We start from the raw sequence: 24766 nt of genomic DNA, 5'->3' as shown, positions 1-24766 counted from the left end.
GACTGGCACTGATGAACTCAGTTGTCCGAGAAAGAGTTAGGTGGAAGAGAAAAAAAAGACGTGGAAAAATCACCCAGTAGCTTCTGCCACGAGAAGGACCGGAAGTGGCTCCTCGGCTGAAAGGGGGATTCCCGAGAGAAGAAAAACTTACAGTCATTATGCAATCGGCAACCAGATCACTCAATGGCCATACGGTATCTATACGCAGGAGATACATACGCGTACCCGGTGCACTGGAGGCAATGTAGCAGGTGGATCGCAAAGATGGGTGCCAAAGTACGGACAATAATGATCGAGTTCCCGCCGTTCCCGCCGTTCCCCGTCCCCGAGGAGGCTCTCCGCTTTTCCTTGCCCATTCAACTCTACGGAGTGACCCCTGCATCGTTACATTCGTTGGATGCGGCAATTTGGGCCCCCTAAAGCTTAGTGGAAGTGAAACTTCCCCGCTAGCTGCAGCTTAGGTGCGGGCTTACGCGTCCGGATCTTAGTCGCAGTCTTTGTGAACAAATGGTTCCCACGAGGGCGCATATACAGTATCGACTACTGCCGGAATTCCGCCCGGGTCGGACTTTTAACGAGTCAGAGTGTGATGATCCTTCTTTTGTGGCATGCATCGGAGTTTGAAGTCGATGCAGCGTCGCCGATGGCGTTTTTGAAACCTTGTTTCGCGCAGGCTGCTACAAACCAGGTTTTCAGCTCTTATCTCAAAAAATAGCGTTCTCAAACATTCATCCTAGTAGCGTACATGCATGACCGACGGGCCGTGTTTGGCTATCATCAAGATCCAGTAGATGATAATACGTCTAGCATTTTCATCCGAACCTACACTCGCGTGACTTGTATCTAGCTAAGCCGCTAAGGGGATCTGCGGTCAAATACTTGTTAGTGCTTGGCAGATCGCGGCAAGTGGGACCGACTCCCAAATCCGGAGCAACATTGTCTCCGGTCGGCGGAGGCAGAAGATGAAGCAGAAAGGTTGGTGAGAGCTGCGCTCTCACCCAAACATATCACTGCCAAACAAAAGAGAGATTCCAGAAACCCACGTTCATATTCAGCACTACAATGTCGACTACCGCGAATCGCAATGACCCAGTCGTGGTCATCACTGGAGCGAGCAGAGGCATCGGAGTATCCATTGCACATTCTTTTGCAAAGGCGGGATCAACGCTCTGTCTCATTGCCAGGTCAGCACCAGATCTCGAAGCCCTGGCGCAAGAGTTGGTCTGCGAGTACAACATTAGCGTTGGGACCTGGGCTGCGGATATTTCAGATATTTCCCGGGTCGTGAGTGTTGCGCAGGAGATAGAAATGCGGCATGGTCGCGTTGACGTTCTAGTCAACAATGCTGGCATCATACAGTTTGACCTAGTCGAAAATGTTGACTTGCAAAATTGGTGGCGATTAATGGAAGTCAACTTGCTCGGCCCTGTCGTCTTGACCCGCTCCTTACTGCCCTGTATGCTACGGCAAGGCACAGGAACCATCATCAGTATCGGTAGTCGACTTTGCGGAGGAAGTGCCAAATATCTTTCTGCTTATGCTTGCTCCAAGACAGCGCTGATGCAATTTCATCAATGCCTCCACCGAGAGGTATGGGCACGTGGAATCAGCACGTTCATCGTGCAGCCTGGAAATGTTGATACCAGCATTTTGACTGAACCTGGGGCAGTCAATCCAGCCAGTTTGTCAGAAGATCCCGAGCTTGCAAGAAGAGTACAGGCCCTCAGGGATACGTCAACGTGCGACCCTCGTGTGACCGCGGATCTGTGTGTTACTTTGGCTTCACTTCCTGAAGCTAGGATCTTAAGTGGACTTTATATCGACACTGAGGAAGGGCTGGATAATATATTCCAAGATATCTCGGCGTCTGGTAAAGGGTTAATCCAACAGCATGAGCTATATCAATTAAACATTCGAAAATTGGCTGATGTGGAAGGCTACGCGAAGTGATCACAAAGGAAAGGTAGTTAGTAACACCTAACCAGAGAGAAAATGGCATGTTTTCTCTACAATATGACCAGAGCATTGAATACCTTACTTCCCTCCCCCCTCCGTTCTTTCTTTGTTTTTTCTTTTTGAAGAAACAAAAGAATTTCGTTTCCTGCGTTCTCTCAACTAACAAAAGTAGTTACAACGGCTTCGGCAGTCAAGTTTGGTCATGTCCATAACATATCCCTGCTCTCTACTTGGTTTCTATTCTGAAGAGAAGACAATGGCCTTTACTTCAATGCTTTCTCGTGGCTTTGGCACATCGGGGACCTTGGTAGGACGGAAAGATACATGAGGACAGCCTGAGGCGACACGAAATCAGCAGGGTCAAGCACAGCTGGCGCAGATAGTCACTTACACTTCGCTTTCGACTGCGCTCTGGAGTCGTAAGACTTAAATAACAAAACATCATCCGGCATTTGATCGCTCATGTAGTACCATCGGCAATTCTTGTTGTACAGGGGGAGAAGATTCTCACCCTGATAAGTCGTGCGAACATAATCTGCTGCTATGAGATCGTTCGGATCGAGAGTGCTGCCATCGGCCACTGCGAGCGGGTAATCTTCAATGGGAAACCGTACAGGGCGCCACACACTGCTCATGTCAGTAAGCTGCCAGGGTATTTCTTATTAAGGGTTCTCCTGACTTGATTAGCTGCACCCGTGAGCGAAGTAAGATCTCTGCTCGGTCACCCATATGATGGTGCACTCTATTTATAGCACCGCGGACACTTTGATCTACACATTCCAAGAGGCAAGATGAGTACGATGATCGTTCACATAGGCTTTGATGTCATTACATACCAACATGCACTGCCGTGGCAGGGGCTAAATGGTGGGTAGGATCAGAAAGATTGACAACTCCTCCAGGGAGTTTGTTACGAACGGCGGAATCGCTCGACCGAAGCTGTGAACTTGCTCAGCTCTGCTCAAAGGCTCGCCTGGGCAATTAGACTGACTCTCCAGGTGTATATCTTGACTTCGGTGGCATTGGGAATAGTCTTCATCAGAAAAGCTTCAACTTGCGGAATGTAGTCCCTCTCCAATGTCTCTCTATCGTGATTCTCGAGCTCGAAGTGGTGCTTGTAGTACGCGAACCCATTGTCGTCGAGGGAGTACTTTGATTCATAACCGCGGACATCATGGATTGTTTCCGCCTCTTCTGCGTCAACTTTGAAGTTTTGTGGCGGAAAGCCATCAGGAACATCCATATAGAGAGTATATGGTTTGGTATCATGGAACTTCTCTTCCCATTGCAGGTAGCGTAAACTTGCAACTTCATCTCGGGCCATATTTGACATCATGGCGAGTTTTTCTGGGCAAAATAATCGACACCCAAAAATGCTTAAGGATCTCGCATTATTTACTCAGTCAAGGTATAAAATGAAATGGGCTTTCACATTGATATCCCTCGGCATCACATGAACCGATTATACGGGATCAACCGGCTAGAACATGCACTCCGAAGCACACACTTACAACCCTGCTCGAAATAATTGAAAAAACTCGGCGCCTAGAGAGAATCCACGTCATCCAAAATGTGTCTGCAACTGCAGCGGTTGTGCATGTGGCAAGAAATGTAACATGGCAAATGCGACATGCGTATACATGATACTTGCAATCCCGGCAAACTTAATCCATTGATAGCCACATCCTCTGTTCAACAGGACCTGAGACCGGTGAAGCCCGATACTATCCGACAGTAACTGCATGTGAGATGCTGCGGAGCTAGATCTGCGGGGGCCGCCTCATCAAGCGGGCCGGACGGAAAGATCGATCCACAATATCTGAGAGGAGATAGTTGGTTGAAAATTGTCCACGTCAGAATGGCGCAGAGCTCTTGCAGCATGCAGCATGCACTTGAGGGGAGTAACTTTTTTTTTCTTTTTCTTTTCTTTTTACGAAGGTACCTAGATGTGCATCATGTTGGCAGGAGTATGTACTTGAGGAAGGAAAATGGAGATTTTTACGGACTAGTATTATCTTGGCCCCTCACTTGGGCACAGGTGGCTTGACATGTTCAGCATGGCCCTTCCATTCACGAAGTGGTGTCCGTCATCGCGTGATATCTGGGCTCACCCTTCGTCGATTGCGCGATTACAACCCGCCGATTAGCATGCATCAAGATAGAATTACGGCATAGCATCTGAGCAAGAGCGGGATTGGCTTCTTGATTCCTTATCTCTGGCTCAACATACCGAGTCTTGGGGTATAAATAGAACGAACAATTCCTCGAGTCAACTTCTTTTTCATCAGCAAGAGCAACATACCTAGCAAGCAACAAAGCAAACAACATTCAGTTGTAAGACTGCCCTTCTCTATACAGAAGCTTGGAGACGTAATTGCCTTCCAATGTGAATCAAATCACTGACCTATGACAGTACACAACTACTCAACCAAAATGCCTGTCCCCGTCACCCAGTCCAACGGCCCCAAGGCTCAGCCCTGGAAGAACGTCGTCAGGCCTGCTGATGCCATTGGCAACGAGTATATCACTCTCGGTGGTCCCGTCGCTGACCGTGAGGATAGTGGCACTCTCTCTGGCCAGAAGATCGACATCTCCGCCGTCACCCTGCGGGAGGAGAGTGGCACCCTCAGCGGTTAAATTCAGCTATTGATTTCTCCTCTTCTGTTCTTACGAGGTAGTCGGGCACAGTCTTCAGGAAGACAATTTTCAGAAGATGTGAGTGAAGATTTGAGAGGGGAACGGCAACGAGGACTCTTGGAAGTTTTTCTGGATGGGGCATGCGTTTTTTGAAAGCCCCTCAAACGCCAGACGGGGAAATTTCTTTGCGGTCTTTGTTATCTCATACTTCAATGTACAGGCTATGTTCGGTGTGCTTGGAAGAGAGGAGATCAAGTTGGTCGAACATGACAGGCCTTCTGTCTGGACTATTTGGATGTCGCGAATGGTAGTGCGGATAGCTGACTTTGCAATTTATCATGCTTGGCTGAAATTAGGCTCTCTTTTAGAAAATAGCTCCTAAATCCACTAGGGGAGGCTTCTCGCTCAAAAATAAGTCTAAGCATGGATATTAGAGTAACTGGATTACACGTCGAGGGGATCCGTTTGGGAGGTTCGTCTTGTCGTGGCGGAGTGTTCGCTTTCATGGTCGCGATTGTTATTTTAACTAGTCACAGTATCTGGTGTTGTACACTCAACGGCAATTTCACGGCAGTTTGGAGGTGTTTGAATCCCTAGAAATTCGGGGTTCGGGCCAATAGACCAATGGCCGATGCATGTCCCTGAACTAACGGGAATATGGTAACGGGTGGAAATGTGGTACGCCATCAATCTCGTACGCAAAATCTCTCTTCAACGCCAGAGATTATTGACCTGTCTCCGGGCGAGGCTCGATTCAAACTCAAAATGATAACATGTCGGAACTACAGACAATTCAAAACTGTAAGGGAACCAATCAGGACAACAGATCACCCACACCATCACACGGGCGATCATGAACACCAATGCGCACGTTATTGTCATCCGTCCCCAATGGGTGCCGGGGGATTGCGATACGCCGCCGAATAATTCAGCAGTTCGGTTGGTACCGATGCTAAAGAGGCAGCCGTGCCAAGTAGAAAGTACCTGTTCTTCCTTTTGTGGATTTTCGGGAAGCGATTTGGGGCCAATGGGAAAGAGAATAAAATGAGTCTAAAAATGGCAGTCACCTTCTTAGGATTGACAAGACGTTGTCAACCAAGCATACGAGAAGACTTCAAGCCTACCTACTAACTCGGCTGCGAACGGGACACTACTGTTTATAGGCGTCCGCAAAGGCTTTCTGCTTCTGAGACGATGACTTCTATGTCTGTCGCAGCCAAAAAAAAAAAGAGTGACAAATATCCACTTGGATTGTCCTAACCCGTGAGCTCTGCGACATGAGCTTCGTAGCTCGAGAAGAAGTCAAATGTTTACCCAAGATCAGACGACGTCGCGCTGCAACCTTTCAGATTGGAGACCATCAGGGGATCTCTATGGACATCTCAAATGGAGCTCACTAGCAACCACTGACTCAACGAAAATGGAAGTTCTATTGGCAACTATTGCTTGAGAATCTCATTCGGCGTATGTAGAGTGCCGATAAATGGGGGTTAAAGAAATAGATGTAAGGGCTTGATTGGGTCAGAGGACTTATCTCGCCCAATACGTCTCCTTGACAACCTTCAAATTGTCAATACCCACGTCCACTTCTCAAACGATTTTAAGTGCTTCAGTGTTGGTACAGACGGTATTCTTCATACTGATCCAATCAGCCACGATAATCGCTTGTTCATTGCATCCAGATCAAGACTGAGTAGCTTCAATTGCCATGGAAAGTTCAACTGATGCACGCTCTAGCGGCTGCTGCATTCGACCCAGGTTGGAGTCTGGCGAAGTTGGATCGTAGAAGGTAGGGGAGTTTGGAAGCTCATGGTTGGTGAGATCAAGGGCAAGAGAACGCCTTTCCAAGCAGAATAGGGAGATGCTTCAGATCCTCCATGGTAGCTTCGGGCATAATCGAGTTCCTGATTGGACTATTATAGTTTTTGTCACTGGGAGCCTACTGTTGGCGGAGCGGAACGGCAACGGCGCTGGAATTCGAGATAGTAGGAGAGGGGAGAAGAGGAAGAAGAAAAGATACAACAACCTAATTTCCTTCCAGCGATCCTCCATCCTCACTTCCTACTTCCCATAGTTCGGACGGTACCTCGCGATACTAACGCGGTGACAGTTTTACTAACCTTCAGTGTACTGGAACAGCATCACCAATGAATGCCGTGGGAAGCGCTCGCTGTTCTGTACTCACTAGTCATATATCTTATTAGCGCAAGAAACTTGAATCTATATATAATGAACGAGAAAAAGAAAAAGAAAAGAAAAGAAAAGAAAAGAAAAGAAAAAGAGGAAAAGAGGAAAAGAGGAATCAGAAGCAAGGGAAGAACTTAAAAAGAACCAATCAACTAGCTAGGTGCCTTATAAAGAAGGCCTAGAGCAGTTCGCCTAGGTATTGTGAGTATAGGGAGATTGGCCACAAGATTGATATGTGTAAAGATCGCTACATTCATATTTAGCTATATTGGTCGACGTTGGATGAGATATCCTACTTCAAATTTTTTCTAATAGGTATGGGTGTGCCCGGCCGACCGTGCATTACGTTACTGCGGCCATGATTGCAAATAATTATGCTGGATCCCAATAGGCCACTTTTAGCGCATAAGGGTAAGAGCTTATCGAGGCGGGCGACTTTGCCACAAATGTAACAAACACACTCCCCGTGCTCCGAGGTCCGGCGTGGTCGGCGTGGCATTCCGTTTGCTTCCAGCACGTTCGCTTTCCAGCTGGAGCTTGAACCTGAAGCCATCTGCCATTCAAATCACCATTTGTCCCTGGACCCCTGGTTTCTGGTAGATGTGAAGAGACCTAGGCCCCACGCCGCAGAGAGCTTTACTGTTCTCGAGGATGGCCGACCTAACAATGGATTGTGCCTCACCGGGATCGGCGCCGATTGCCGAGTCATCTGTAATTCCAAACGCGAAAACCGAAAAAACAGATCCATTGACAACGGTCGCAGTTTCGGGAGTTTTGCCAGGAGCGTTAGATGAATTAGACGAACTCGAATGGGCTAAGAACGAAAAGCGCGTCCGCTGGAAAGTGGACATCCGATTATGCACCATTGCCGGTCTCCCTATGCAGTCTCAATCTACTTGACTCGGGCATCTTATCCTCGGCAGCTGTGACCACCATGCTGCAGGATCTCCAGCTGGACCATGGCTCGCGCTATTCCGTGTCCATCTTCATCTTTACCATCGCCAGCGTCGTCTTCCAGCTGCCGTGTACGGTAGCTGTCCGATTTGTCGGCCCTCGGCTCTGGTTCGCGACAATCACGTTCCTCTTCGGGCTTCTGACGCTGTGTACCGCGTTCATCCATACATGGCGCCAGATGATTGCCCTGCGCATCTTATTGGGTATCTCTATGTCGGGTATTTATCCCGGTCTCACTTATCTCATCAGCGCGTGGTACCCGCGGAAAGAACAGCAGCTCCGGTTTGCTTTAATGCAGACAGGCGAGGTTCTTGGGCTTGCGACGGGCAACATTGTCAATTATGCGCTGAACCACCTCGACGGTAAGGCGGGCATGGCTGGTTGGCGATGGATGTATCTGGTTCAGGGCCTGATTGCCTTGGTCATTGGAATCATGACCTACTGGTGGATGGTGGACTTTCCTGAGAACGCCGCTCGGAGCTTTTGTTTCCTGTCGGAGCGTGAGGCCCGAATTGCATCCGAAAGGATTGAGCAAGATCGTGCTGATCTCATCGCCGAGCCCTTCTCATGGAGTAAACTGCTGGGTAACTTCACCGACGTTAAGATCTATGGCTTTGCTTGCATGTTTTTTCTTCTTAATTTGGTCTCCACCTCCCTATCTTACTTTCTGCCAATCATTTTGGAGAATGGGATGGGATTCAGTTCTGACAAGTCGATTATTCTTTCAACACCGGTGAGTTCTGCGAGATGAGATATCTCTTGGCTCTGAGACTAACCGTTTTTGCAGCCTTACTACTACGCGGTACTTCCAGTTGTTTTAACATCCTTTTTGGGCGACTACTACCGTAAGCGCGGGCCACTGATCACGTTTAATGCTCTATGCCTGATTGCTGGCTTTTTAATGTTTGGGCTTCCTTCCTCGAAGCAGGTTGCGGTTCGCTACGTAGGGACATTCTTGGCCACCGGTGCCTATGTCTCCAACTGGGCAGCTCTCAATGCCTTCCAAGCGAATAATGTGACTGGTCAGTGGAAGAGAGCAGCGACCGCAGCTGCAGTCACTGCATTCAACGGACTTGGTGGCGTAGCGGGGAGCTACATCGTTCGGCAACAAGAGGCACCGCAGTATGCAACTGCCGTCTGGGTGTCTATTGGGTAAGTGTTCATTTGTTCTTGCTCTGGATTCATCATAGCTAACATCGGAATAGTTCTCATATCTTGCTCATTGCGCTCGTGGGCGGTTTTAGCGTTTACTTCTACATTATGAACAGGCGACAATCGCGGGGTTTAATTGTCATAGAAGGCGTGGTAGGTCCTTAACTGTATATGCTTGGTATTTATTTCCATGACTGACAAATGAATAGCCCGGATTCAAATACACCTATTGAAAGAGCGCATATATCTAAGTCTACGTGCTTGGAAGTGCGATTCGGAATCCAAAATTTTCCGCTTTTACGGCTCTCACGACATATCGACGTACAATTTTCGGGATTTAGTAACGACATATCATGCATAGCATATTCATTCAATGCAGACCAATATCACTTTTGTTATCTAGAACTTTTGGCTGACCATCACATTTTTACCGTAGGAGGGGACCTGCTGAGTGTCTCTATTATCTCCAGTCGTTGATCCTCAAGATCTGCCATAGATGAGGGCCTCCTAGGCCAACCCATCTCTCCATTTTCTCTAGACTGTTCTGTAAGCTTAGGCTGTACTGAAACTGTGCTCATATACCAGCCTGGGTGCTGCGACGTCCTGCCTCGATGATTAAAGCAGGTGAACCGCTTCCGCCAAGAGCGTGGCACAATGTGGCACACCAAGGGCCAGATGCTCACGAGGCAAACCCCGATGACGATGACGGCGCTTTCAACCAAGGTGAGGATTCCAATCTTCCCCATAATAGCTAGTTGTAAGATATGAGTAACTATTTTTTTTTTTTTGGCAGATCTTCGGATATGACTTACCGCTTTGATCGCCTACTTTAGGGCTCAGCTTGGTAAAATAGGCCTCTGTAATGATCGCGCTGGCAACAGTCCCACTGCCCTAGCTTGTCAGCTTTCTGGTTGTGTGGACGGGGTAAACCCCGTTAGTAGGAGAGATCAATGCTTACAGCCCGCTCAAGAGAAATACACCAATGACGGAGATCTTTTGCCCTTTTTGCAAATGAAGCTTCCATACCCAGGGGATTGGTAACAGCGTAGTCATGATCCCCGTTGCAAGATTGATGGGGGAGACCACGCGGTAGAAGACTACCTGGTTGACACACATCCCTTCAATCTTCTCTGGTGCATAGACATCTGTATCCCAAACAGCCGATATTGGGGAACATTGAAATATTGTTTGAAACAGCGTCGCAATCCCCAGCCCCAGGATAATGGATCCAATCAAAGAGGCGGTGATTTGGAAACTCCGCGTGCAGAAGATCCGTCGATAAAATAGAAGGAGGGATATTTTGGCTGGCGTAATAGTGAGGGGGATATCAAATATCTCAAGCACATAAAGCCCCTTGAATATCAGGTCAGCCAAGCTCCGCCAGTGGCACTCTTCATAGTTCCAAACCATACCTTGCGGGTTTGAGATACGTCGTGAGCTGGATGAGAAAGCTCCGCGGGTTTGTATCCAAGACCAGTCATTTCAACCACTGGATGATCATCAGTCTATTTCAGAGACCGTCATTGCTGGTATACTTACAGACAACCAGAAATATCCCGCGGGTAACAATGGCAACCTATAAAGAGCTATCAGTACAAGTAGCTCACGTTTAGGCCTGCCAACGTACCACTGCAATAAGAAAGACCCAGTCATCGAGACCGAACTTCACTCGTTGCATGCATCGTGTATAAAATCGGGCGGCAGCAAACAAGAGCACCAGGATGGCGAGAGAGACGCCAGTGCCAATTAAAGCAACCCCAATGCGTGAGGGTTGGTCTCCTCTGTCCCAGCCCATATGGAGCTTGTGAACTATATTATCGTACAGGTGAACTTCCACATCGCAGTCGAAGCTGGTTTGATCCAGCAAATTATCTGGAGAGCAGATAGCTTCTTTAAGCTCGGCGGAAAGGGAGAAAGCGCATTAGGGTTTCGTCTTCCGCCCGTTTTTTGGGACCCTGTCCAAGCCGGGAGAATCGCCGTTTCTGGATCCGGACCTCATCATATTGGAGAGATGGACTATTTGGCGCCGTGGATCAAAGGGATTGCAGCGCTCAAACGTGCATTTGTTGATCCGATCCGTGGCATCGGGTTTACAACGTGGATACCATGACTCGGAACAATTACACTTTCTCTGCTCTGGGACCCTTTATAGAAGGGATCCACTCAGATTGAAAAAGACTCGGCCTTGAATGTTCTTATTGGCGGAGAAATGTGGGATCGATCGTGTTGCCCCGGATCGCCCGATCAGCATCGACGCATTAGGAAACGAATCGAGCCCCGAGAAGCACATGGGTCCTTATTGACATCATGGAAAACGTGCCCTCCATGCTGCTCTAGAACCCTAACTCCTCTTTTACATCGTGTTCCGTCGTGGTTCTCGTGTCTCCACCTTCCGATTATAGCGGAATTTCCCCGAAGCTCCGATTCCATTCCATCGCTCGAAGCTTAATGCGCTCCTGGACGGGATCTCACCGAATTAGGCCCGTTCATACACTGGTGGAGCTTCTGCGGCGGTGAAAATGCTCCAGGCCTTCAAACGGACTGACTGCGTAAAAGTCGATCGCTCGGGGTTTTCTGGAGATTCGAGGCGAGACCACGCCTGCCGCGAGATTCTTTTCTTTCTCATCGCGAATGCTCTTGGCTCGTCATATATCTTCACAGGATATGGGTGAGTACAATAGGCTAGAAAGCCGCTGATTCCCCCCTCCCCCCACAATTATGACGGGCGATCTTCTCGTTTTCCACTGATTCCCAATTTGTTGAAACGCTCCTGGCGAAGACTCTTGAGCATTAATTAATTAGGAAGGTGGGTGCGGCGATATTGTCAGCTTGTATCTCCCGGCAACAGTATCTCTTACTGTCTCTAGAATTTTCTCAGGTTTCTCTATTCAGCTAAGCTAACTATGGTAGATCCCTTCCCACACGTAGCCACCGATGACGGACGAACGCTGCTCTCATGTCTGCCTGACTTTTTGGCCCTTGATACCAAATTAAAAGATTTCATATATATTTATCCCACTGTGTGGCGGAAATGAGTTACAGTTTGTCTACACGATCAGTCTTAGCGCTTGCAATTCTCTGGGGCGACAATTTGGTAAATATAATAGAGTTTAAGCCAAAAGTCTCCACCTCGACAGTCTTCGACAAGCTACCATTAGAGTTATCTCGGTGGAGTGTAATCAGACCCAGAAAGCGAAAACGACAAGCCACCACCGTCTTTGAAACACTAATATTAGGTTCTTATTCGATTTAGGGCCCATTCCATGGATGAACAAGACCCTACTATGTCAGGGCACGATCAAGGATAGCCCCTGGTTTCATGAAGATGAATGTCAACACTGTCGCAAAAAAAAAAAAAAATCCTCTCATATCAGCACTGAAGCTGCTTATTTAGAGCCTGGTTGAACTTTGCGGATCGGAACTTGATATCAAGTCCCTCAGCATCTAGATTTCGGAATAACCGTTCTGAGGCTTTTACTGCCAGTGGTAGCTTTGAGCCAAGGCTTACGCATAGAAAGTCTAGGCCTTCCTGTAATAGACATGCCAAACCCTCACTCGCAGCAGGAAGTTATCCGCAGGGCAGACCCATAGCTTACGCAACGTGTTTCGAGCGGTATCGGCCCGCAAAGTCCGTTCAGTTCTGGCAGCGTGTCGACTTATTCCTAGACTGGCGGTACCAATTTTGAAACTATGACAAAAATTCCTATTAACCTCTAAATATGTTCGGCGATAAAGCGCCCCCAAATGACCTGCTACACTTTTGCTACTTAGCGACGAGGTTTAGCTAGATAGAAAATGCAACCTTCGCTTTGAAAGGATTCTTCGTTCGATTGTTTTTACATTGAAAGCCCATCGTAGGAGCAGCGTCAATTAAAGTAGGTACAGTCGTCTGGGAATACGTAACTGAAGGGAAGGGGTATATGGCAAGCAAGACCAAATAAAGGCCTGCGAAAGAGACAAGCAAAGAGAAGCGGAACACGCTCACGTGAAAAAGGGCTCAAACCACTCGATCCGTGGATTCGAGTCTGCTTATTAACCGCTTCATGCCCATCCACTCCTCGGCAGGAACCTCTTCTGGCAAACCGCCAAGGCCCTTTCCGACCTCGAAAATGGTAACGGCTCCATTGAGACCACCGGTGGCCAAATGTCGGCCTTCGCGCTCCTCCCAAGCCACCTTGTTAAGACTACGAGACAGACCGCCAAGACGGTTGCTGGGGGTGGTTCGGACGACGGGTATTTCCGTGTCGGTGTACAGATCCCACACTTCCAGATGACCGCCTCCATCGACCAGGGAGAACACCGGGTCGGTGAGGGGACCAGCGCGCATCGTAGACCAGGTCCTCGCGGTTGATATCTAGAATAGGGGAGACTGTCTGCACAGAAGATGCGCCGGAAGTCATGGATGCGGTCGTGGCAGGTGGTCGTACACGCCAGAGCTTCACGCTCCAGTCGACACTCGTGCTCAGCATGAGATCACCCAGATCAACCGGACCGCGCGCGGGGTGGAATGCAGTAGACATGATTGGCGCTGCATGGCCACGATATGCGAGACGATGATCGGTACCAGCCTTGGCTCCAGCTCGATCGTACCGATGGCAGGGGTAGATACCTCCTTCCTCGGTTCCAACGATGAAAAATGTCGGATCAGATTGAGGAAAAGACATAGTAGTCGGAGCTAGGTCTTCCGTTTTTGATGGTGGAGGTGTTGTCAATTCAAGATATTCTTGAGGCTGAGAAAGCATTTCCATGGTCCAACCGCAGACGACTCCATCGGTGGAAGCGGTCATGATGTTGTGCGCATTCTGGGTTCCAACAATGGAGATACTGTAGACCGGATGAGTGTGGCCCGAGCCAGTTAAAGGAGTCTTTTGCACTGGAGCTCCACCACCCTCTCGAGAACTGCGAGTATCCCACAAAAGGACCTGGCCCGAATATGAGCCACCCACAATGATGTTAGGGTGGAAAGGAGAAAATTTAGCAGTGAGGATATCGGAAGTAGAGTGAAACACATATTCGGGTCGGGATGTGAGATGCTGGTTCCAGACTTGAACGAGACCATCGGGTTCATGAGGCGCGGACGGGTTCTTTGTGTACGAAGCCACCACTAGTTCTGGGAACTGGGGAGATAGTCAGAAGGCATACTTCCATAGAAAACGAATACTGTATGGGACATACCTTGGGAGAGAAGTTCAAGTCGCTAACCATGCGCTTCTTACTCCATCGTTCATCGTAAAATTGGCAGATTTCTTTAATGCCTCTCCGTTTCTTGCCGCTATCTGGGTCTTCTTCAAGGTCCCCATCAAGACCACCAAGTTCATAGTCTGCAAGTACATCATAGTCTTCATCTAACGCGCGCTCGATCACCTTGGCTGAGCGTTCGACGAAGTCTAAGAACTCACCAGACGAAGTCACTGCTTTGAGCTCGTCATCATCAAGCATACGTAGCGGGTACCGTAGCTGAGAAGACTGCTGAGCAGATTCTTCCGTCTGTTTTTGAAGAGGCTAGAACCTCTTCTTCGATTTCCTTGCGGATCTTCTCTCTTATCTCCTCGTCGCGTTCCCGGTTGCGTCGACTCAGTCGCTTGCTACCCACAGCGTCCTCTTCGTCCGACGCAACAGATCCATCCGCGGAAGGCGTCTGCTCATCTGAGAGATCTGTTTGCACGGCTTTGCTGTATGTGACGACCTCTGGTCTGGTTTCAGGGGAGGCGGGGCTTCCGGAGTGGACGAAACGAAAGCTTCCTCGCCAACGGTCTGTACAGCAATGGATTGCGATTGTGGCCGTGTTGAAGGGGTGTACGGCTCGGCATTTTCTCCGCTGAGTTGACTGGCGCTCAGAACTGAATTGGGTCGACTTCCTCGCCCCGCGCCTTCAATGCCGTGGCTAATGCTGGCCGATCCTGGGCGGTCCACCAAACGAGAGATCAAATCATCAAGCTCTGCTCTGCCGTGATCCGAGCGACTTGGTACCGGCGAGGCGATCTAAGAAGAATACTTAGACCAATGTCTTTCCAATGTGTAAGCTCCTGGAATGCGGGATGAATACCTCTGAAGCATCACCGACACTGTTTCGGGTGTTTGTGAACTCTTTTTCACGGATCTCGCGCTGTTTCTTTAGCTCGGCGAGCTTTGCCCGTTTGGCAAGAATCTCATTCTTGCGCTGCTGTATCGTAGACATGTTGACAGGCCAAAAGAGTTGCAGATCTAATGGCGTGTTTGCGGTTTATTTACCGGGGGGCGTTGTAAACGGATGACATAAGCGCCCTCCGAACGGCGCCGGAAAAACTCGCGCAAGAACGGGCCCGTCAACTTCGCTTTGCCCAACCCCGAAGATTCACTGCCATTGACGGTCGAGTCTTGTTCCACGATCTCTCGGTTTTCCGCTCTTTTAGCACCTGCCAGCATCCCAGCTCTCGGAGCACTCGAAATAATGGCTAGCACTCAGGGTGTCAACGTGAGTCTCCCTCCTTGCCGGCAGGGAAACCACCTGATGGTGCCCCCAATTGCGAAATCGGGTGTTAACCATTATCGTGATTCCACAGGTTCTCCGTTACTCGGCCCTCGTTGCCGGACTTTTCTACGGTGCTTATCACCAGTCTTCCCCTCAACTCTATCGCGAAGCGCTCCGAGATTGAGCATGAGTACGAGCGCAAGGAGCGTTTGATTGAGCAAGCTAAGGCAGAGTGGAAGAAGCGCACCACTCCCCAGGAGCCGAAGCCACAACAGAGCGGATGTATGTGAATCCAATGATCTCCCCAACGGCGTGCCCGATTTTACATTATCGGGATCGAATCCAAACCGACACACCCGGATTGCAAGGGCCCTTGTAGCTAATACTTCTACAGTGATCACTGATATCGAGAACCCCAAATTCGACCTCGAGGCGTTCCTGAACGCCAAGGCAGCCGAGAACCCTTAAATGAGATAGGATAATATAGAGGAGGAATGGCACGCATCTCCTTGCGGAACTCGCACCTCCCCCCAGGGTATTAGAAGTGATTTGCTCGGATCCTATTTACTTGTACGATTGTTCGGGCCGATACGCCCTCCTCGAATTGCGACATTACCAGCGGAAGATGGAATGGTTTCCTTGAGTTATTCTTTTATTAAGTCATCGTTTTTAGACGTTATCATCTTTGGGTCCTGTACATACCCTGGGCTGCCGTGCGTCTGTACACTACAGTTTGGGCCACAAGAAAGAGCAAAAGATCGTTATGCATTCCGGCGTTACCGCAGGGCCTCTTCCCTATATGCCGCCCTTCCAGTTGTCCCTCTTGAGTATCCCATCAATTCCGTCATTTGCGGATGATGGGGGTACTCGTAGACACGCCCGCCGTCTGTATAGCCGATGGCCTCCTTTCAGCCTTTCATATAAAGCAAAGCAGCCGCAATCAGTTCAATCTCTAGCTCTGCTCAATGCTCAATGTCCTTGATTCCCGAGCATGGCCATGGTGTCGCGAAACACATTTGTTGAGCCTTTATCAGCCGATGATGGCACGTTTATCGGTGCGGGATGTAATAGTCGAGATTCTAGGTCCCATCTCCACCCACATTCTGTAAACTTTTGGATAATGCTTGGGTCATTCTGTGCTGCTGCTGCCTGATCTAGACCCAGATAGCTTGCGGCAACCTCAGGTCTAATAGCCTCGTATGATCTGCTCACTGCAATCAAGCTCTGGTCCTGGAAGAATCCTATCCACCGGGTCAATTCGGTTACCGACGTGTGATGTCTTAGCGATTGAAGAGATATCTTACGCTCATATCTCTGTACTAGAGGGTGGAGGCCCTCTGGCCAGGATGCCGTGCGAAGTAATTGGAACACCTGGACGTGGTCTGTCTGCCATAGAGCTCGTAATAATGCTATGCAGCTTTTTATACTTGGATCCTGTTGCTGGAGGATCTGAGGCAACCGGTGGGTCAATGCTCGAGCTTCGGATCTAGACTCCCAGTGCCAGGTCAGTTGATTTGCCCGAATTTTTGGTTTAGGGATACGGACTTTTGTTGCGTGAGAAGGTGAGAGAAGAAAAAGCTCGAGTAGAACAGACTGAGAAGCTCTGAGTGGGTGCCGCTAGGTTCTGGACTGCCACTACCGGCAGCAAGAAGAACAGCTTCTGCTTCATACTTTGATAGAACCTCAAATAGCTGAGATGGAGGTAGATTGGACGCGTTCAACTCTACAAGTCCTCCCAGAGTGAGGGATGGGAGCCCCATGGTGTCGCTTGTAGGAGCAGACTGGCAGTACTTGGCGGATAGTATAAGAAAATTTGTGCACTCAGATAAGGGTATCCCCCGAGTCTCAGCTTGGCCAAGCAAGAAGATCCAACAAAGAGGAGCCAAATAAAAGTTGGGCAGTCAATGATGCGGGGAGCTGATCGGAGGTGGCGCCTCTTCTCCGATGCCAAGACCTTCAGAAGTGACCACCTTGCGCAGCTCCTCGACTTGACACTTACTCCCTCCGCCATTGGCAACATCAGCCTCACTCCGTTCTCTTCGTTTAATGTTTCCCAGGTTTTAAGGTCCTGGCCTTTGAATTTTCCTGGCCATTATGGCCGAACCTTCTTCTCTCGATGTTTTACTGAAAGGCAGCTCCGGCCGGAATACGCGCGGTCTCTTGCGGATCGTCATCCTTTTGACCGTTGCGGCTGCTGCGGTCGCGAGTCGTCTTTTCAGTGTAATCCGTACGTTCCAAGCTGTTTGGGTGTGTTGGAACGATTTCTGACTTCATATCTAGGCTTCGAAAGTATTATTCACGAGTGTATGTTCCCTTTACCGTTCTCACCCAGTCTATACGTGGCCGTCAACGAAATCGCCAATTGCCCGATATTAACGCTTTTCCCTTCATAGTCGATCCATGGTTCAACTTCCGAGCAACGAAATACTTGGTTGAAAATGGTTTCTATAGTTTCTGGGATTGGTTTGATGACCGTATGTTGAACCCCTCTCCCGCTGGTTGCGCGTCTCCCCTCGTGTGACAATGAGACGCTGATGAACAATGCTTGTCCAGGAACCTGGCATCCCCTGGGCCGTGTCACTGGTGGCACCTTGTACCCGGGGCTGATGGTGACCAGCGGTGTGATCTGGCACGTCCTTCGACTCTTGACAATCCCCGTCGACATTCGAAATGTTTGCGTTATGCTCGCCCCGGGTTTCTCTGGTTTAACCGCTCTGGCCATGTACCTGCTGACCTGTGAGATGTCGACGTCTCCTTCAGCTGGTCTTTTAGCTGCGGCATTCATGGGTATTGCACCCGGCTATATCTCTCGATCTGTTGCCGGTAGTTACGATAACGAAGCAATTGCCATCTTTCTGATGGTCTTCACCTTCTACCTTTGGATCAAGGCTGTCAAGAATGGCTCTATCATGTGGGGTGCATTGACTGCTTTGTTCTACGGATACATGGTGTCTGCATGGGGTGGCTACGTCTTTATCACTAACATCATCCCCCTGCATGTGTTCGTCCTCCTCTGCATGGGACGATACAGCTCCCGCGCATACATTGCTTACACCACGTGGTATGCTTTGGGAACGCTTGGTAGCATGCAAATTCCCTTCGTTGGATTCCTGCCTATCCGTAACAGCGACCACATGTCGGCCCTTGGTAAGACCTCTCGCTAAAATAACACGAAGAGAAAGCGGCATTCTGACCAAATCTCTTAGGTGTCTTTGGATTGATTCAGCTGGTGGCATTCGCTGAATTCGTTCGAGGGTTCCTCCCCGGCAAGCAGTTTCAGAGACTGCTTACTTCCATGGTTCTCCTTACCTTTGGCATTGGCTTTGCCGGTCTGGTGCTGCTCACCGTTTCTGGAGTCGTCGCCCCATGGAGTGGTCGTTTCTATTCGCTGTGGGATACCGGCTACGCAAAGATCCATATTCCCATCATTGCATCTGTGTCTGAGCATCAGCCCACAGCCTGGCCAGCCTTCTTCTTCGACCTGAATTTCTTGATTTGGCTCTTCCCCGCCGGTGTCTTCATGTGTTTCCAGAGCCTGAAGGATGAGCATGTGTTTGTGATCATTTATGCCGTTCTTTCGAGCTACTTTGCTGGTGTCATGGTTCGTCTGATGCTGACTCTCACTCCAATTGTCTGTGTTGCAGCTGCGATGGCCCTGTCCGCCGTCCTAGACAATTTCTTGACCCTCGGGAAGCCCACACCTCCATCGAAGGTAAATGCAGACGGCTCAAAGTTCTTTGGCTCTGGGAAAGGGCCCATGGTTGGTATCTACTCCTCCATCTCCAAGCTGTTCGTTTCGGGCACGATCACCCTTTACCTCCTCATCTTCGTCGCTCACTGTACTTGGGTTACTTCCAATGCATACTCATCCCCCTCCGTTGTTCTGGCAAGCCGCATGCCCGATGGAAGCCAATTCATCATTGATGATTACCGTGAGGCCTACTACTGGCTGCGTCAGAACACCCCTGACAATGCAAAGATCATGTCCTGGTGGGATTACGGCTACCAGATCGGCGGTATGGCTGATCGCCCCACTCTGGTTGATAACAACACTTGGAACAACACCCACATTGCGACTGTTGGCAAGGCCATGAGCTCGCGTGAGGAGGTCAGTTACCCGATCCTTCGCCAGCATGACGTTGACTACGTCTTGGTTGTGTTTGGTGGATTGCTAGGCTACTCTGGCGATGACCTGAACAAGTTCTTGTGGATGGTCCGTATTGCCGAGGGTATCTGGCCTGATGAGGTGAAGGAGCGTGATTTCTTCACCTCTCGTGGCGAGTACCGCGTCGATGAGGAGGCCACTCCCACCATGCGCAACAGCTTGATGTAAGTATCCCCCAGGTGTTCTCACTATTCAGCGTAGCCGGACCCAAGACTCATTCTTTCTATAGGTATAAGATGTCTTACTACAACTACCAATCCCTCTTCCCGGCCGGCCAGGCTGTCGACCGGGTCCGTGGCGTGAAATTGCCAGCGGAGGGCCCACAGCTCAATACCCTCGAAGAGGCTTTCACCAGTGAAAACTGGATCATTCGTATCTTCAAGGTCAAGGATCTGGACAATTTTGGCCGCGATCACAGCAATGTGGTCGCCTTCGACAAGGGTCTGAAGAAGAAGCGTGCGACCAAAAAGAAAGGCCCTCGCGTTCTGAGAACGGAGTAGACTTTGCATTTTCCCTGAAGTATGTTTTGGCTGTGGATTCTTCCCATTGTAGGCTCTGATATTGCAGACCTACCTTGCGGTGTATTTTATGATTGGATATATTCCTCAGTCAGCTAGCTAGGATGCTATACAATGGATGTCCCTGGATGATATTTCTGTCCCTATTAAGTAGAATTCTTCGGCTTCTCTTGTCCCAATTCGCCTCTTAGCTGACTACGCATATTGGACCAAGCGAGGTTCAAAGAAGAGAGTTATAGTTGTAGCCCAACCTGGGATAGTGTTCTACTTGAATATGCGAATAATGTACAATACAGTGTGTCAAAAGCAAGCCTTCACGCGTGTAGATCTTGCGAAATAGTCCATCATAAAGACTCCGTAAACCCCGATATGCTCCGTTTCTGCCTGCACGCCCCATACAGGCAGCTGGGCGGCTTATATGGATCCTTTGCTTCTCTATTGGAGCGCGATGCAATGCCCCCCCAACCTGTCCTCAAGACCCAGTGCTTCTCAGTCTCATGCGCATGCAACCGTCATTGGAAGTTCATTAAACCCCCTCGAAATGGCGGTTGGTTTATTTCTGCTCGGGCGTCTTTGGGGCCTCGGGGACCTTGACATCGGAAAAGTCATCTTGGCCGACAGCACGGATAGTGTAGGCATCTGTTTGCAATCTCATGTCAGTATGCAAGCGCTACTCATATGTATCCCAATGCCACGCTGGCGTATCAGAGGCGTGGTGGCGCCATCCGATCACGCCCTGTGATAGGAAGACCGAAAAACCCGGAAGGGTACAGGTCATTCTTATGCGGTCTCTCCAGAGGGTAGGGGGAGGTTTGGGGTTCGAATAACGTACAGACACTGAGGGTGAATGCGACGAGGCCGAGGCCGGTGACAGCGTTCTTAATCAAATATGGGCGGCGGGCGCGCAACAGAGCGGCGCCGGGCGTGTAGTCCTTGCCATAATAGGTGGAATTGAAGCTGTGAGAGGTCCGACGTCAGTGTCTCAAGCTTTCACCACGAACAGAGGGATACGTACATTCCGTTCGCCATGGTGAGGGGTGGTAGGAGGAAAAGTAAAGTTGAACTGCGCAAATGCGCGCAGATCCGGGTCTTGGCGCTGACTGGGACAGCCTTGGAACCCTGGAGCAGATGCAATCATGCCATTTCTCAATATTCCAGACAAGTCAATGATTTTACATGCTATTCCAACGGATTTGATTTGTGTGTCCCGGGCATCCACATTACTATGGACTCTGTACTGTCTTTACGGCACGTCCGTAGAAGCATTGGTAGACATCAATCTTGTGACCTTTGTGAGACAAGCACAGTAGCAGGTTCAGACTAAATCTAATTATAAGGAAGGATAGTTTCCTGAATCTATTAGAGATAAATACGAGTAGATACAACGTAGTATAACTTACAAAGTCCACACGAGACCCTTTGGAAGCGGCCGATGTATGGGAGCCTCCGCGGTTTTTCCCTCAGTCGGCCCGGACTGATCGACTTCCTCCAGACTCGGAGGTCTTTGATTTCATCACTTCGCCAACCGCCTCCCCAACACCGGCGTCCCCCTTGTCTCGGGTCTTTGCTGCACCAGCTTCCACGCCTGGCTGTTGGCATGAAGCTTTCTTTTCCCTTTCCATCCGATTAGCCACTCTTTACCAACCCAGTCGATCCCTCCCCCGATCTCTCCGCGTCGCGTCACAATCCCCTCATCAACCATGGCTCAATCAACAGAAGTCGCCCAGCTGAACGCTGCCAGGAACCTTGTTCTTGGTGATGCAGCTCTCTATCCGCAGATTGTAAACGGCATCCTTCCCATCGTCGGCGCAAACGCGAAACCCGAATTGCGACGATGGGGTGCAGACTTCCTAGCTGAGACTTTTGCAAGCCCGGTGCTAGGTACGGCTCAGAAGGAACAATTGGCACCTGGGGTTCTTCAGGCAATTCGCGATATTCTCTTACTGCCGGAGACTGACACCGCGGTCCTGCAAAGCTTGGTACAATGCGTGGCCAGCCTATACCCGCTTGTTTTCCGCCACATGTACGTTCTAATCCTCCGTGCCATCTGCATCGGAGCGCTTTCCAAGGTTGATGGAGTCGATACCGAGTACTAAAACCCGTTTAGAATCAACCACCCTGAGGACAGCAATTCGTGGGAGATCATGAACACAATAAAGCACGATATCCTTCGGCGCATGGATACTTTCCCGTGTCCTGTTAAGATCTGCTGTGCCAAATTCCTACAACGCGTAGTCCAAGTGCAAACGCCAAGTCACGTTGCAGACCCCCGAGTATGTTATATACCACCCCTTCAATATACCAGTCATACTGATGTCTACTACCACAGCGACCCGATCAGAACGAAACCTCGTTAGCTATCGTCCCTCGCAATCACCCTCTTCTAGCTATTCCACACCTCGAGGCCGAGTCCTCTGGCTTGCTTGACCGACTTCTTGACGTATTCCAGGTGGAGATATGGTATGGGAAAAAGACAGGTTGCGCAAAGAAAGAAAAGAACGTCGTAGCTAATATTCCTTAGTGATCCTCTGCTTGTCAACGCAACCTTGAACTGTCTCGCTCCTCTTATCCGCACGCGACAGTCCATCTCCAATAAAATCATTAATGCCATCCTGGAATTTTACCCGTCGAAGCATGTTCGCCCGCCATTTACGCCAACAGTTCGAGTCAGCGTCAAGTCGATGGAGCGCACGGCGCGGGCGGTGCTAGTGAACATGTTGAAGAAGAACCCAAGCCATCCCATGCTGGGCAAGATACAGCTGTATATCGAACGTCTCATGCAGTCACGTTTAGAGGCTCCTGATGAGTCCTCCCGGAAGCGTGCCCTTCCCAATGAACCGGTCGATGGACTGGACCATGCCAAGCGTGCTCGTCTTGATGCTGAGACACCCCCGCTGATGAAAATCCCGCCATTGCCCCCCAGGCCCATTGAGCTACAGTCAGCTCTTCACTCTGACCCAAGATGCGGCCCTCTCCTCGTTCGATGTCAAGCAACTTCCCCCCGATTTGGTCGTGAAGATCACAGTGCCTCTCCTTGCTCAAGTAAACCAGTCACTGTTAACCCAGGCCATCGATGTAACAACCCCCCCTTCGACACGTGGCCGAGATGACTGCTAACATACAATCAGGCTGTTCGCACCCGTTATCAGACCGTAACCAAAGAGCAAAACCAAATGCGGCTACAGCAACAGGCGGCCGCGGGAGGTGAGGACGATGACGACTATGAACCTGAGTACCAACCTATGGAAGGGGCAGATAACACCTCCGACGTGGCGAGCGTCATCGCAGCCGAAGCACCCGATGTTCAGCCCGATCTGGTATCATTGGGCCCATTCGTCCTACCTCAACCACCGCCGATGAGCGAAGAAGAAGCAGGAGAAGTCGGCCGTAGTGCAGTAGCCCGCGTCTTCTCCATGATCAATATTGCTGAAACGGCACCATCTGCCAGCAAGGGGAAGAGCCAGCAGCATCCAGGCTTCACCCGCTTGGCCGGAAGTAATTTCGATCGAGACGCCTGGGTGTTGCTCCTCACGCGACTAGCCACGCGCGCTCCAGCTGGCTTGGAGGGAGGGGACAAGCTGGGTAAAGGGAAACAGACTCCCATTTCTGATTCGATTCGTGAGACGCTTTATCGGTATATTCTAGAGGATTTCCGCGGCCGTCTTACCATCGGCATTACCTGGCTGAATGAGGAGTGGTATAATGATCGCGTTCAGATGAAGGCTGCCGCGGCTGCGCGTGACCAAGGTGATGACGAGGAGCCCAGCGTAGCGACCCATTACGATACCTGGGTGTCTCGACTACTGGACGGTATTCTGCCATATCTTGATGGTCGAGATATCAAAGTGCTGGTGCGGTTCCTGAGCGAGATCCCCGAGGTTACCATCCCGATCACGCAGCGGGTGGCGAGTCTGGCGAAGGATCCCGAGCGTGTGAACCTTTGCGTGCAAGCTCTTATGTGAGTCATTCCTGCTATAACTTCTCCTACGTTGATTTCTTTCTGACGCCTGTGCAGGTACTTGATCATGTTCCGACCACCAGCCCGAGAAATGTGCCTGAACACTTTGGAAGACGTCTATCAGACTTGTAAGTCGTTCTTTCATTGCATCCACGTCTCCAATTTCTCGTCCTAACACCAAGTCCAGATGAAGAAGCACGACCGGCAGCCGGAAAGGTCCTAGCGAAATGGCGTCCCCAGGCAATTCGGCCCGCGGATTCAGCCCCTGCCCCTCAACCAGAGGCACAAACCAGTGCCACAGCAGCATGATATGAGAGCCGGGTGTATCAGACTCGAGCTGACGGTTGAGCCCTAATGTGGCAACGAGGTTCCAACCAATCTCCTTTGCGGTGTTCACTGATTTTTAAACTTCAAGGTTTCTAATCCATGTATTCTACACCTACGAACTATTATGCACTAATGTAGACTTACAACACCGCTGAAGTTCGCTCTTCTCCAGAGGGGGTCCACCCTTCATTTCATCATTCCATATACTTCCAAGATCTCCAGCAGCAACCTAGGTTACAAAGCCTGATCAGTAGAAACCCGAGAAGGAACGGACCATCTTACCTGATAATCCTGCCGAGGTATCTCCAGCTTTCAGCTGCTCTAGTGGCACAATAGACCTCTGCTTATTCATGAACGGATACACCATGCGGGGTTCAAGTTTCCGGGGATCCTACTCGGCCGAGCACTGCCAATGGTATATAATCCCGTATAGACCAGCACTCCATAGACACTCGAGCTGT

General features: G+C 49.9%; 12 protein-coding genes across 12 annotated transcripts; 7 read left to right on the top strand and 5 right to left on the bottom strand.

The window, feature by feature from the left end:
* Positions 1 to 183: 183 nt before the first annotated feature.
* On the top strand, positions 184 to 420 carry N7468_002012 (uncharacterized protein; the record flags this gene model as incomplete). The annotated part of the gene is made up of 1 exon (XM_058471309.1): positions 184 to 420. One exon carries the CDS (start codon positions 184 to 186, stop codon positions 418 to 420), a length of 237 nt encoding a protein of 78 aa, XP_058334450.1.
* Positions 421 to 1062: 642 nt separating this feature from the next.
* Positions 1063 to 1950, top strand: N7468_002011 (SDR family NAD(P)-dependent oxidoreductase; the record flags this gene model as incomplete). The annotated part of the gene is made up of 1 exon (XM_058471308.1): positions 1063 to 1950. The coding sequence occupies one exon, from the start codon at positions 1063 to 1065 to the stop codon at positions 1948 to 1950; it is 888 nt and encodes a 295-aa protein (XP_058334449.1).
* Positions 1951 to 2193: 243 nt separating this feature from the next.
* On the bottom strand, positions 2194 to 3292 carry N7468_002010 (7 alpha-cephem-methoxylase; the record flags this gene model as incomplete). Its single annotated transcript, XM_058471307.1, has 4 exons — positions 2194 to 2291; positions 2348 to 2536; positions 2793 to 2895; positions 2948 to 3292. The coding sequence occupies 4 exons, from the start codon at positions 3290 to 3292 to the stop codon at positions 2194 to 2196; spliced, it is 735 nt and encodes a 244-aa protein (XP_058334448.1).
* A 1097-nt stretch (positions 3293 to 4389) lies between these two features.
* On the top strand, positions 4390 to 4593 carry N7468_002009 (uncharacterized protein; the record flags this gene model as incomplete). The annotated part of the gene is made up of 1 exon (XM_058471306.1): positions 4390 to 4593. The coding sequence occupies one exon, from the start codon at positions 4390 to 4392 to the stop codon at positions 4591 to 4593; it is 204 nt and encodes a 67-aa protein (XP_058334447.1).
* A 2838-nt stretch (positions 4594 to 7431) lies between these two features.
* On the top strand, positions 7432 to 9051 carry N7468_002008 (putative MFS transporter; the record flags this gene model as incomplete). Its single annotated transcript, XM_058471305.1, has 4 exons — positions 7432 to 7491; positions 7580 to 8467; positions 8522 to 8886; positions 8940 to 9051. The coding sequence occupies 4 exons, from the start codon at positions 7432 to 7434 to the stop codon at positions 9049 to 9051; spliced, it is 1425 nt and encodes a 474-aa protein (XP_058334446.1).
* A 387-nt stretch (positions 9052 to 9438) lies between these two features.
* Positions 9439 to 10681, bottom strand: N7468_002007 (uncharacterized protein; the record flags this gene model as incomplete). Its single annotated transcript, XM_058471304.1, has 7 exons — positions 9439 to 9489; positions 9552 to 9637; positions 9699 to 9772; positions 9845 to 10239; positions 10299 to 10375; positions 10426 to 10462; positions 10514 to 10681. The coding sequence occupies 7 exons, from the start codon at positions 10679 to 10681 to the stop codon at positions 9439 to 9441; spliced, it is 888 nt and encodes a 295-aa protein (XP_058334445.1).
* A 2202-nt stretch (positions 10682 to 12883) lies between these two features.
* N7468_002006 (uncharacterized protein) lies at positions 12884 to 15291 on the bottom strand (the record flags this gene model as incomplete). The annotated part of the gene is made up of 7 exons (XM_058471303.1): positions 12884 to 13240; positions 13314 to 14003; positions 14062 to 14343; positions 14396 to 14558; positions 14615 to 14868; positions 14933 to 15049; positions 15118 to 15291. The coding sequence occupies 7 exons, from the start codon at positions 15289 to 15291 to the stop codon at positions 12884 to 12886; spliced, it is 2037 nt and encodes a 678-aa protein (XP_058334444.1).
* A 25-nt stretch (positions 15292 to 15316) lies between these two features.
* Positions 15317 to 15805, top strand: N7468_002005 (uncharacterized protein; the record flags this gene model as incomplete). The annotated part of the gene is made up of 3 exons (XM_058471302.1): positions 15317 to 15435; positions 15483 to 15619; positions 15732 to 15805. The coding sequence occupies 3 exons, from the start codon at positions 15317 to 15319 to the stop codon at positions 15803 to 15805; spliced, it is 330 nt and encodes a 109-aa protein (XP_058334443.1).
* A 501-nt stretch (positions 15806 to 16306) lies between these two features.
* N7468_002004 (CSN8/PSMD8/EIF3K family protein) lies at positions 16307 to 17097 on the bottom strand (the record flags this gene model as incomplete). The annotated part of the gene is made up of 2 exons (XM_058471301.1): positions 16307 to 16828; positions 16879 to 17097. 2 exons carry the CDS (start codon positions 17095 to 17097, stop codon positions 16307 to 16309), a joined length of 741 nt encoding a protein of 246 aa, XP_058334442.1.
* A 334-nt stretch (positions 17098 to 17431) lies between these two features.
* N7468_002003 (dolichyl-diphosphooligosaccharide--protein glycosyltransferase subunit STT3) lies at positions 17432 to 20002 on the top strand (the record flags this gene model as incomplete). The annotated part of the gene is made up of 6 exons (XM_058471300.1): positions 17432 to 17564; positions 17618 to 17641; positions 17731 to 17811; positions 17891 to 18484; positions 18544 to 19666; positions 19732 to 20002. 6 exons carry the CDS (start codon positions 17432 to 17434, stop codon positions 20000 to 20002), a joined length of 2226 nt encoding a protein of 741 aa, XP_058334441.1.
* A 571-nt stretch (positions 20003 to 20573) lies between these two features.
* N7468_002002 (uncharacterized protein) lies at positions 20574 to 21049 on the bottom strand (the record flags this gene model as incomplete). The annotated part of the gene is made up of 3 exons (XM_058471299.1): positions 20574 to 20659; positions 20853 to 20977; positions 21036 to 21049. 3 exons carry the CDS (start codon positions 21047 to 21049, stop codon positions 20574 to 20576), a joined length of 225 nt encoding a protein of 74 aa, XP_058334440.1.
* A 671-nt stretch (positions 21050 to 21720) lies between these two features.
* On the top strand, positions 21721 to 24287 carry N7468_002001 (RNA-processing protein PTA1; the record flags this gene model as incomplete). The annotated part of the gene is made up of 8 exons (XM_058471298.1): positions 21721 to 22043; positions 22128 to 22293; positions 22350 to 22480; positions 22542 to 22885; positions 22944 to 23095; positions 23149 to 23978; positions 24036 to 24106; positions 24166 to 24287. The coding sequence occupies 8 exons, from the start codon at positions 21721 to 21723 to the stop codon at positions 24285 to 24287; spliced, it is 2139 nt and encodes a 712-aa protein (XP_058334439.1).
* Positions 24288 to 24766: the final 479 nt, after the last annotated feature.

This window comes from Penicillium chermesinum (assembly GCF_028974085.1).
Source record: "Penicillium chermesinum strain IBT 19713 chromosome Unknown utg000002l:1.0-5270490.0:1.0-5274688.0, whole genome shotgun sequence".
NCBI classification, from domain to species: domain Eukaryota; kingdom Fungi; phylum Ascomycota; class Eurotiomycetes; order Eurotiales; family Aspergillaceae; genus Penicillium; species Penicillium chermesinum.
This window is presented reverse-complemented; position numbering and strand designations above follow the sequence as displayed.